Here is a 12,644-nt window from a genome sequence, read left to right on the forward strand (position 1 = left end):
TATTAAAACATGCCGTTTTCCTCAAAATCAATGTGGAGGGTCATGAAATTCTAAATATTTTAAGTGAAGTTTTCAAACTAAACAAAATAAGCCTGAAGCTTATCAGGAAAAATAAATGTTTATAAATGGCAAGAAACTTGAAAGGGTGAGTATTTAAGAGCGATTATCCCTATGAGGTATAAAAACAAGTGAAAATCCTTGACTACTGATATAGAATGTTAGTGGTAAAGAATGACACCAAAGGTAAAGAAGGAGGAGGCGGAGGAGTCAGCAACAGAAGAGGAGGTGAAATGCTCCCCAAATCAAACCTACTAGTTGTATAAAATTTGACATATTAAGTAGAAAATTTTCAATTACTAAAATTAATAATAACACTGGCAGATTACTTATCCTGTTTGAGGAAAACAGGATTATACATGTCTTCATTGCAAACAAAAGCATATTCTAGATAATTTTAAAAGAAAGCTTTTTGGAGCCCCAGGATAGCTCAGTTGGTTGAGTGTCCAACGCTTGATCTCAGCTCAGGTCTTAATCTCAAGGTCTTGAGTTCAAGCCCCACACCCAGTGTGGAGCCTACTTTAAAAAAATTAATTGATTAAAATAAAAGCAGTAATATAAAAGGAAACTTTTCTGAGAGTTATTTTTTTAATGTTAAAATGTATAAATTCAGTGAATATAAATGAAATTTTCCAAGAGTGATGCAATAGAAGAAATCAAAAAGTAAAAGAATAATACAATATAATGTCTTTATATAAAAACACCCATAGTTACAGCAAAACAACATATTTGTAACAATATCAAAGAATACTAAATATTTGTAGAAGAAAATATATATATATATATATATTTATGTTTAATGAAGAAAAGACTCAAATTCTTACTCCAATAGATCAAGAATTCAAGACTAGGCTCTTTTTGCTGTGCCCTTACATGGCAGAGGGGCAAGTGAGTTCTATCAGGTCTGTTTTTACAGAGACACTAACCTCATTCATGAGAGCTCTCCTCTCATGATGTAATCACCTCTCAAAGGCCCCACCTCCAAACACCACATATCATAGAGGACGTAACTCATGAATTTCAAGGGGAACACTAATATTCAGTGCATAGCAACATCCAAAAGTTGATGACTTAATTATACAAATTCTGACAAAATCAAATGTTTAATCTTATTTAAAGAATAGTGTTATGTTTGGGAAGACTTTGCGACGACATAACAAGTCTTCATGTAATAATAATAGGGATGAAAATCAGGATATAAAGTTTCTCATACACTGTGATTTACCAGGGAAAAGGTTCCATGCCCCATAGCCTGGGCGCCTCATGGATCCAGACTAAGTAAAAGAGGCAGAACAATGAGTTTCTTTGACCACATGATTCCTACTGTAGTAGGGACAGATAATATTTTCTTTCAAGACTAATTGAGAGAGGGAGGCTTATGAAAGAGGTCTCTGTTAAATAAATCAATATATATTATGGCTTCTTTATTACCTAATAATCTACATTCCATTAAGAGCAGAGGTCAGAATGGCATGCCATATCGTCAGCACTTTTCTTTTCTTTTTATTTTTTGTGTCTATTTATTTTTGAGAGACAGACAGAGAGTAAGGGAGGGGCAGAGAAAGAGGGAGAAAGAGTTCCCAAGCAAGCTCCCTGCTGTCAGAACAGAGCCTGATGTGGGGCTTGAACTCACAAACCCTGAGATCATGACCTGAGCCAAAACCAAGTGTCGGACGCTTAACCAACTAAGCCACCCAGGCACCCATTGTCAGCACCTTTCTTACCAATGATATCACCCAAATATCTGGTGTCAGGTTCTGTGTTGCATATTTAAATCTCATGGATTATGTACTATGATAATTTTATATATGAAAGGTAAGGCCTGGGTCCCTATAGGAGGCTACAAAACCCTGTAAACAAAAAAAGATGTGGGGGCACTGAAAAAATGGCAGAGAATTATCAGATATACTAAACTATGTAGTAAATTTAATGAATCATTTCTATGAAATATAACACTAAACAAAGTCATTCCATTTTAGGAGATAATAGGATCCCCCACTCAGAAAAATGAGTAAAACTTACTTATTATATCTATCTCTTTTGTTCTGATTTTTTTTCTACAATTAGCTTCCTTATGATTAATATTCTACCTAGGAAGCAGCATTCCTCCTCACCCTTAACGTGCTAAGCAACATGAACAAAATTATATACTTAAATGTCTTGCAGATACAAAAATAAGATCTATACTTCAAGTCTTAATATGAGTTGTTTTTGTATGGGAGGAGTGAACCAAGGATTTATGTCCCATTTCTGAATTTCTTTCTCTGAAATACATAAAGAGCACTATGAATTCTGAAAGTGAACAATTATGTAAGAGCGAAAAGCGAAAAATGCCCACTAACATAAATAAATTTATAGTGTTAACGACAGCATAACTGATCACATAGAACTTAAACCTATAGTTTCAATAGAGACATTTTATTTTTTTTTAATTTTTTTTAATGTTTATTTATTTTTGGGACAGAGAGAGACAGAGCATGAACGGGGGAGGGGCAGAGAGAGAGGGAGACACAGAATCAGAAACAGGCTCCAGGCTTGGAGCCATCAGCCCAGAGCCTGACGCGGGGCTCGAACTCACGGACTGCGAGATCGTGACCTGGCTGAAGTCGGACGCTCAACCGACTGCGCCACCCAGGCGCCCCAATAGAGACATTTTATATGCAAAAGCTATTCATCTACTTTCCTAAGAAATTATGAAAATCTTAGAAATATATTTTGACCACTGGAAGTACTTACATCTTAAATGCTTTTCATCATGCACAACTTTAAACCTGAGGAGGAACTTACTACAAATAAATAATCCTTTCCTGGATGGAGCAAACTCTTCACTGAAAAAAAAAAAAAAAAAAAAAAGGTGATACATTTCTTCTCTGCCTCATTTTCTTCTCCTGGTCCAGAGCTTCTTCATAGCATTTTTCATCTCTCCATTTCTCAGAGTATAGATTAGGGGGTTCAACATAGGAGTGATAACTGTGTAAAATACAGTCAAGGATTTATCAATGGGTAATGTAGAAGGAGGTCTCACATACATGAAGATGCAGGGGACAAAGAAGAGGACCACCACTGTAATGTGGGAGCCACAGGTGGATAAGGCTTTGCGCCTCCCTTCCTGACTAAGGTTCTTCAGAGAGTGCAGAATGACCCCATAGGAGATGAGCAAGACTGTAAAGATGACCACACAGATTGCCCCATCATTGGCAACCACAGTGAGGCCAATAATGTAAGTGTCAGTGCAGGCAAGTTTTAATAATGGGTACATGTCGCAGATGAAGTGGTCAATGACATTGGGACCACAGAAGGGAAGGTTGTAAACAAAGAGAAGTTGAACAACAGCATGCAAAAAACCTCCAACCCAGGCCAACAGCAGCAACAAAACACACACCCGTTGATTCATGATGGTCAAATAATGCAAGGGTTTGCAGATGGCCACATAGCGGTCATAGGCCATGGCCACCAGAAGTAAAATCTCTGCACCACCAAACAAGTGTCCTATAAAGAGCTGGGACATGCAAGCTTGGAAGGAAATGGTTTTCTTCTCATAGAGTAAGTCTATAATCATATTTGGAGTGACTGTAGTAGAATACACAGCATCCATAAATGATAAGTAACCAAGAAAGAAATACATAGGGGAATCCAGGGTTGGACTGACCACCACGGTCACCACAATGAGGAGGTTGCCCACCATTGTCACAATGTAGATGAGCAAGAACACAACAAATAATATTTTCTGACCTTGGAGGCTCTGAGTGAGCCCCAAGAGGACAAACTCAGTCACATTGATCCTATGTTCCATATGTCCTTTTGCATGTCCTTATTTCAGAGTTCAGGACAAAATTAGCTATAGATATAATTATGACTAGTGACTTCCTGAAACTTTAACCTAATCTTTTTATTCATTCAACAAATAAATATTATAATTTCTTATGTCCCACTACTTTCAGAAATTATAGTACACAAGGCTGATTAAAGCATGCTCCCTAGGCTCAGCAATATTGCAGATTAATGGAGAGACAAGTAATTAAAGACATTTGTGGGGAAGGGGAATATTAAATAAATGGGTTGCTACAAGCAGCTTTCCATCTGGAAACTAGTACAATTTTACCAATAGAGATTCTTCAAATAAAAAATTTTTAATGGATTAAGGTTTAATGAAAAACTAAAGCAAGATTTATACTTACTCCCCAGTTAATACAAGAGGTGACTATCTATATTCTAGAATCCTTTTAACTAGTAAATAAAATCACAAATTGATGTATTTTACAATTTCAAAACATCTTAAGGATTTAAAAAAAGATACCACAACATCAATAGATGAAAGTATTTTGGAGAAAATATTTACATTTTAGAGGACATACACAGAGTTAATATCAAAATGGACACAGAGCTCTAAACATTTAAGTAAATGACAAATGACTCAATGGCAAAGTGAGTAAATCATATAAGCAAGTAATAAAAGGAATGGCCAACAAATGTATGTTCTGATGCTGAAACTCACCTATGAACAGAAACATGAATTGAAGTAACACCTGGCTTATGAAAGTGTTCCCTTGGACTCTTCAAAATCACATTTTCAAGATATGTGGATGCTACATCATCTTCTAAACTTTCACAGGTTAACAAGCAATGCTCAGAGAACACATGAGTTGAAACTATCATGAGATTTACAAGGATCTTCCCATTAAAATATCCCTAAATAGTTACACCTGAAACTATGTCTAGAAACACAGATGTTAGAGAAAGTGCATTTATTGTGGATCTTTGTATGTGAAAATAGCTAAAAGAATATTACAAAACTGAGTCAATCCTCACATATGTTAGTATCCCAAAGAGTGTCTAACATGGCTGATTTTAAGAATCACACAGGAGAACTTTTAAAGGACTGTGAATTCCCGTACCACCAAAATCTAAAATGTAAAGCCTAGGCTGGACTCTTACATCTAGTTAACCTTCCTGGGTTACCTGCAACTAAGACAGCCGTTCAGTCCAAGGTCTGGGTTGTAGTCCCTTCTCCCATGTATTTTGTACGCTGATGACACCTCTGTGCACACAGAGCAGGAAAACACATGCACCATCACTGGACCTTGAACTGTTTCCATGTGAACAATGCTTTCCATGCTTGCAGAAAGTCTCAGTCATTTCAGCCTTTCAGAAAAAGGCTACCCCTTAAATTGCTGGGTTTTTTCAAAACAAATATGAAGGTCCTGTAACCTAAACAAGTCTGAATCTCGACTGGGAACAAAGAGACCCCAAATCTTCATTGTTGGCAGAATTTGTTCTAACAACAAATGAATGTTAAACAAACATCGTGAGGTTAAAAAAAGCGGTCAGCTTTATAGGAGATAAAATTGTGATTTGTTTAAACAAAGGTTATGTGGTTTGGTTTTTATGTCAATATAAGTAAAATAGGGAAATATCCTTTGACAACATTCAATTCTCTATCGATTACACTGGCCTGTCTTCACAAAGCACAGTAAAATTTTGGATTTCCTGAATGATGGAGAATAACTCATATACATACTTCATTATGTTCTGAGTCCATCATTTCAATTCCTGAAAAAGCCAGTTGTGTGAACAGTGATACAAACACTCTCTGAGGTCAAGACAAATATCTGTAAACACTTTATCTGGGGTTGGACTACAACACATATGGATGAGTCATTCAATTGGTGCATCTCCAAGAGTCATTTTTCCCTAATTAAATTCATTGGGACCTTCATCATAATTTTGAGAGTAGACCCTGCATCTCCAGAGATGCCAACAGAATAATCACCATGTACAACAGGACTTGCAGAAACACGTCCTTGGGGTGAGGGGACGGGGTGGATCACAAAAGAACAACTTGAGATTGAGTCACCAAAAGGGAAATGTCCAGTGTGGGCAGAAATAAAACATGTAAACACTCTCTTCTTTAAATCATGACTTTCAAAATAGACAAAGGTGTGTCAGTTAGGTTTAAGCTACGTCTTTGCCCACAGGAACTGCACTGACTTCCAGAAGATGATGAAAACAAATTTCATAATAAGCCATTTAAAACCATCTCTAATGTAGATAAGGCAAACTTCTCCCCTAAAAGGAGAGTCTTGAGTTTGTCACATAGTGGCACACAGGTAAATTGATAGCATCCGTGTCAGTATGGGGGGGGGGGGAGGGAAAAAAGAGTGTGGGAGGATTCCACTATCTCGGGGTGCCCAGGGAATGCTCACCAAAACAGATACACAGGAGCCCAGAAAACAAGTTGCAATGCATTTCAAATAACTTAAATCATACAGAATATATATAATGAAATTCAGCTGCAAATTGATAACAAAAATATAACAATGTTTCCTAATTATTTACAAATTAAGCAGCATAAATCTGAATTACCATGGATTAAAGAAGAAATACCAGTGAATAGTTTTTAAAATAAAATTTCAAGAGAAAGATAACGAAAGATGTGTGTGTGTGTGTGTGTGTGTGTGTGTGTGTGTGTGTGTGCTGGATACAGCTAAAGGAGTGCTTAGAAAGAAATGTAGAGATTTAGGTAGAAGTACTAGAAAACAAGAGATATTACAGAAATGAAGTAAGCTTCCATCCTAAGAACCTGAAAAAAGGGAAAGCAAAATACACCCAGAGAACATTGTAGGATAGAAATAGTAAATTAAAGAAATCGTGGAAAGAGAAATTAATTAAATAGAAAGTAGAAGAGTATTAAAATAAAACAGAAAAAATCTATAAATCCAGGAATAGGTTCCTCAAAAGATTCATAAGATTGATGTTCTTAGCTAAATGGATTAAGAAAAACTAAGACAAAGAAAAAGGATCAGAATCAAGAATGAAGGGAGAGCCATTACTGCATTCTACTGATGTGAAAAAGATAACAAAAGAATATCATAAATGGTTTTATGTTGGCAAACTTGTCAATTAGAAAGTGGACCACTGCTATGAAATATATGGCTTTCTAAACAGGCACAGAAAAATAATTAAAAATGAATAACCTGGGGCACCTGGCTGGGTCAATCAGTAGAACCTGCCACACCGGATCCCAGAGTGGTCAGTTCCAGCCCGCCATTGGTGTAAAGGTTACTTAAGTCAAATGATAATATTTTTAATGGAATATTCTAATACCATTAAATTATTTCTTTAAAATTCTTCCCCTCCCAGGGTGACTCCCTCTGTTGGGGGAGCATGTAGCTCTCAGTCTTGGGGTTGTGAGTTCAAGCCCCATGCAGGGTGTATAGATTACTCAAATAAACCTAAAAAAAATCCTTCCCCTCCAAAATAAAATTTCACTCCTATACAGCTTTATCAAGGATTCTATATAAAAATTAATCAAAATATAGTACCAATCTTATATAAACAAGTTCAGGGAATGTGGGGAAATTAAAATACATCCAGACTCATTTTATGCACTCAGCATAACCCTAATACCAGAAAGAAACAATAATAAGAAGATATTAAGGGGATTATAAGAAAAATAATCAGACTAATATCTCACATTAGCAGAGACACAAAATCTTGAATACAATATTTAGTTTCTTTTGGACTTTTTAAAATTCTTACTGTTAATGTTTACGAGGCAGGTTTGGAACAGCACTCAGCATAGTGCTAATTACATCCCACTACTGGGGCATGATCTTTGTAATTTACTCAACCCAGTGCCCTGCCCTGTGAACTAGGAGGTTGTCCAGCTGGGAGAACAAGCACCACTCCTGGACCAATGAGTACCGGGCACTCCTCCCTAATATACCCAGGAAAACTCCACCCAGGTTCAAGTAGTTTCCTCAAATGCAGCACTGGTCCCTACTCTGATGAACAATCCAGGGGGATCCTAACAGCTCTTTAGAATTTTCTCTCTGTTAGTATCTTTCTGTGAGAAGGAGAGGAGAAGGAGAATAATAATGAGACATCAGCACTCACAACATGCGTGGTACAAACAAGCTGCCTGTCCTGTTATTTTATTGTGTCTTGGAGGATATTTCCCTCTTATGGGCGCAAATATCAGTTGAAAGTAGGGAAAGATAGGGGTGCCTTGGGGGATCAGTCTGTTAATCTTGTTAGTCTTGATTTAAACTCAGGTTATGATCTCACAGTTGTGAGATCAAGCCCTGCGTCAGGCTCCATGAGTGTGGAGCCTGCTTGGGATTCTCTCTCTCTCCCTCTCTTTCTCTCTCTCTCTCTCTCTCAATAAATAAATGAACACTAAAATAAAAGTAAAGTAGGAAAGGGAAAGCTAAAACCTGGGCTTTCCAAATACAAATAACCCTTGACCCTTTACAATTTTGTTGTTCAGACTTCTAGAATAAATAGGGCTGCATAAGTGTGAAATTATGACAGACTTATCATGTTTTTTTTAATTAAAAAACTATAAAGAGGAGGGGCGCCTGGGTGGCTCAGTAGGTTAAGCAACCAACTTCGGCTCAAGTCATGATCTCAGGGTTTGTGAGTTTGAGCCCCGCATTGGGCTCTGTGTTGACAGCTCAGAGCCTGGAGCCTGCTTCAGATTCTGTGTCTCCCTCTCTTTCTGTCCTTCCCCTGCTCATGCTCTGTCTCTCTCTGTCTCTCAAAAATAAACAAAATGTTAAAAAAAAAAAAAGAAGATACATCTCCAGGCACAGCAAAAAATAAGAGTCATTAGATACTATCCACTCAATTTATGCAAGTAAAGTTGAAAGCCTGAATGAAATGGACAATTATCTAAGGAAATATAATTTACCTAAACTAAAAAATGGTAAAGAATGAAAAATTAATGGACTGATGTCTGTGAAAGAAATCAATGAAGTGGACCAAACACTTGGGAGAATTCCACCTAAGAAGCAGCTGTAGGTTGTGATTAACAACACATTGAATTGATTCTGGCATTGACACTCTCTCAGGGTGGTGGCCATCAGTAAGTTACTTAACCCCCCAAAACCTCCAACTCTACAAGAAGAAAATGGGCCCAATTATACTATCAATCTCATCATGTGATTATAAGGAACAAATGAGTAAACATACATGTGCTTAGAAAAGTTCCCCAAAAATAATAGACAATAAATGCTAGGTGTAATTGTTACTCACAAACCTTCAAATAAAATATCATCCCAAAGCCATTTAAACTGTTCAAGAAAATAGGTTATTTTAAAAGAAAACTCCCAATTCTCTGAGTCCCCCACCATCCCCATAAGCATATTGCTTTTCTAGCCCTCTTTGATGCAGTATGCCTCACCACACATGGGGACCGAGGTCTGGTACTGAGAGCCCTGTATCCCAGGAAACAGGGCATGGCCAGAAAGGTACCACCCCCTCACCTGTCACGCAAAGCACATTCATGGAGAAATTTGTACTAAACCATTTATAGATGACCCACTTCTAGGTCAAGGCTTCATACATAGCACAGCAGCTCTCTCATGGCAATCTACTGAAAGTCAGCCCTCAGACACCCAGTTTGTACTAAAAAATAATAATACGGAGACAAAATGCAATGTCTAGTCATGAGAAACACCCTTGGCAGATTAGGAATAGAAATTAACTTTTCCAATATGTTACGAGGCATCTCCAAAACCCTATAGTTAACATCATACTTAATCACGGAAACCTAAATGCTTTTCCTAAGATCATGAACAAGGATGGCCTCTCTCACCATTCCTACTCAACACCAGATGTAAGTCCTAATGGGAGCAAACAGGTAAAATAAATAAAATGCATCGTACTGGAAAGAATGGAATTAAAATCTCCCTATTCACAAACAAAATAGTTGATTACCTAGAAAATCTCAAAGAACCCACAAAAACAACTACTATGAGTATATAATAAGGTCATAGGATACATACATGGTCAAAAAAATTAATCATATATCTATAAACTAACAAAAAAGGCAATTTGAAATTGTAATTTTTAAATGCACCATCTAAACTAACAATACAAATTGTGAAATCCTTAGGCAAAAAATACATAAATATATGCTGTAGGATGCTTAAACTACAAAATACTGATGAAAATGACAAAGGAAAACTAAATATGTGGAGACATATACCATAGTCAGGAACTTGAACACTCATTATTATTAAAATCTCAAATCTTCTCATATCGATCTGTAGAGTCAAGGCAATTCTCAACAAATCCCACTAAGTTGTGTGTGTGTGTGTGTGTGTGTGTGTGTGTGTGTGTGTGTAAAAATTAACAAGCTGATTCAAAAATTTATATAGAAAGGTCAAATAACTAGAATAGCCAAAATTAATTTTGAAAAGAACAAGTTTAAGAACTTGTACTATCTGCTTTCTAGACTCAATATACAGTATTGGAAAAAAGATACATATGAGATCAATGAAATGGAGAAGTCTACAGACAGACCCTCATATTTAATGACTTATGACAAATGCACAGAGGCAATTCAGGATAGAAATGATAGTCTTCTCAACAAATGGCTCTGCAATAATAAGATACCTATTTGCAAAAAGTGAACTTTTGATCAATACCTCAAACCATAAATAAAATTTAATCCAAAATGGCTCACCAAGTTAACTGTTTAACCTAAAACTATAGGACTTCTCAATGTGAGCATCAGAGATGTTTGTGACCTTAAATCAGGCAAAGATTTCCTAGGTATGACAATAAAACCATGTTTAAATTTAAAAAAATGATAAATTGGATTCCATAACACAGAAATTCTGCACTTCAGAAAATATTTTAAAGAAAATGAGTCACTTCTCCCAAGCCTTACAGAAAAGAAGTATTCTGGAGGTGACTGACTGGCTGGTTCAGTGGGTAGTGCAAACCACTCTTGATCTCAGGGTTGTGAGTTCAAGCCCCACAATGGGCATAGAGCTTGCTTTAAAAAAGGGGGGGGGGGGACAGGAAGATGGTGACGTATGAGGATGCTAGGCTCACCTCGTCCTGCTGATTGTGTAGATTCCACCCACATTGGCCTAAATAACCCAGAAAACTGCCAGAAGACTAGCAGAACAAACTCCCTGGAGCTAAGCATAGACAAGAGGCCCACAGAAGAGGGTAGGAAGGGCAGAGAGGTGGTGCGTGCTACACGGACTGGCGGGAGGGAGCAGGGGCAGTGGAGGGGCAGTCCAACCGGCAAGGCAGAGCCCCCAAAGTCTGGAATGCAAAAGCAGAAGGTCCGGAGTCTGTGAGTTCTGACAGCCAGCGGGACTTAACATCTGGAATGTTAAAAGTCAACATCTCTGGGGGCGCCTGGGTGGCGCAGTCCGTTAAGCGTCCGACTTCAGCCAGGTCACGATCTCGCGGTCCGTGAGTTCGAGCCCCGCGTCGGGCTCTGGGCTGATGGCTCAGAGCCTGGAGCCTGTTTCCGATTCTGTGTCTCCCTCTCTCTCTGCCCCTCCCCCGTTCATGCTCTGTCTCTCTCTGTCCCAAAAATAAATAAACGTTGAAAAAAAAAATTAAAAAAAAGTCAACATCTCTGCTGTCAGAGAGCAGGGAGGGCGACAGGATACCAGGAAGGGAGAGTTGTTGAGCCCCAAAAGGACAGAGTTTGGCTGGGGAACAAAGGCACTGGCAAGCGCCATTTCCCTCTCTATCCCCCAGCTGAAATTCCAAAGGGAAGCAGTTCCCCTCACCAACTTGCCTGCACCACGCAAACGCCCAACACTGTGTTTCTGTGGATCCATCCCTCTGACGGTCCTGCCTCCCTCCCGGTGCTGCAGGGCCCCTCCCGCAGGGGACCACCGACAGCAAAGCGAGCTATGCCTGCCCCTCCCACCCCTGTACACCTTGCAGATCCACCCCGGCTAATATGCCCTTGGCCAGATCCCATCAAAGTAGCACAAGCCTGGCAGTGTGCAAGCTGCCCAGGAAGGGGCCACACCACTCCACAGTGAGTCCTGCCCCTGGGAGAGGGGAAGATAAGGTACACACTAGTCTGACTGTGGCCCCAGCAGTGGGCTGGGGTCAGACATCAGTTCTGACTGCAGCCGCACCCACCAAAAAAAGTTTCTCTGGACAACACAGAGGAGGTGCCCTGCAGTTTGGAGCTACCACAGGGACTAGTCAAAATGACAAAACAGAAGAATGCTCCTCAAAAGAAACTCCAGGAAGTAATGACAGCTAACAAATTGATCAAAACCTATTTAAGAAATTAGAATAATTTAGAATAGAATAATAGAATAATTTAGAATAATAGAATAATTTAGAATAATAGTCATAAAATTAATCACTGGGCTTGAAAACAGCATAGAGAACAGCAGAGAATCTATTGCTACAGAGATCAAGGAACTAAAAAATAGTCGTGAGGAACTAAAAAATGCTATAAATGAGGTGCAAAATAAAATGGAGGTGGCCATAGCATGGATTGAAGAGGCAGAGGAGAGAATAGGTGAATTAGAAGATAAAATTATGGAAAAAGAGGAAGCTGAGAAAAAGAGAGATAATAAAGTCCAGGAGTATGAGGGGAAAGTTAGAGAACTAAGTGATGCAATCAAATGGAACAATATCCCTATCATAGGAATTCCAGAAGAAGAAGAGAGAGAGAAAGGGGCTGAAGGTGTACTTGAACAAATCAGAGCTGAGAACTTCCCTGATCTGTGGAAGGAAATAGGCATTGAAATCCAAGAGGTACAGAGAACTCCCTTCAGACATAACTTGAATCGATCTTCTGCATGACA

General features: G+C 38.5%; 1 protein-coding gene across 1 annotated transcript; it reads right to left on the minus strand.

The window, feature by feature from the left end:
- Window positions 1-2,932: 2,932 nt before the first annotated feature.
- LOC121043859 (olfactory receptor 4A15-like) lies at window positions 2,933-3,850 on the minus strand. Its single transcript, XM_040495858.1, has one exon. It carries the CDS (start codon window positions 3,848-3,850, stop codon window positions 2,933-2,935), a length of 918 nt encoding a protein of 305 aa, XP_040351792.1.
- Window positions 3,851-12,644: the final 8,794 nt, after the last annotated feature.

Source organism: Herpailurus yagouaroundi, unplaced genomic scaffold (assembly GCF_014898765.1).
Source record: "Herpailurus yagouaroundi ecotype Mexico unplaced genomic scaffold, PumYag 187, whole genome shotgun sequence".
NCBI lineage: Eukaryota > Metazoa > Chordata > Mammalia > Carnivora > Felidae > Herpailurus > Herpailurus yagouaroundi.

Excerpts from the sequence above, each read along its gene's own strand:
- LOC121043859 (XM_040495858.1), bottom strand. The coding sequence starts at position 3,850 with ATGGAACATAGGATCAATGTGACTGAGTTTGTCCTCTTGGGGCTCACT.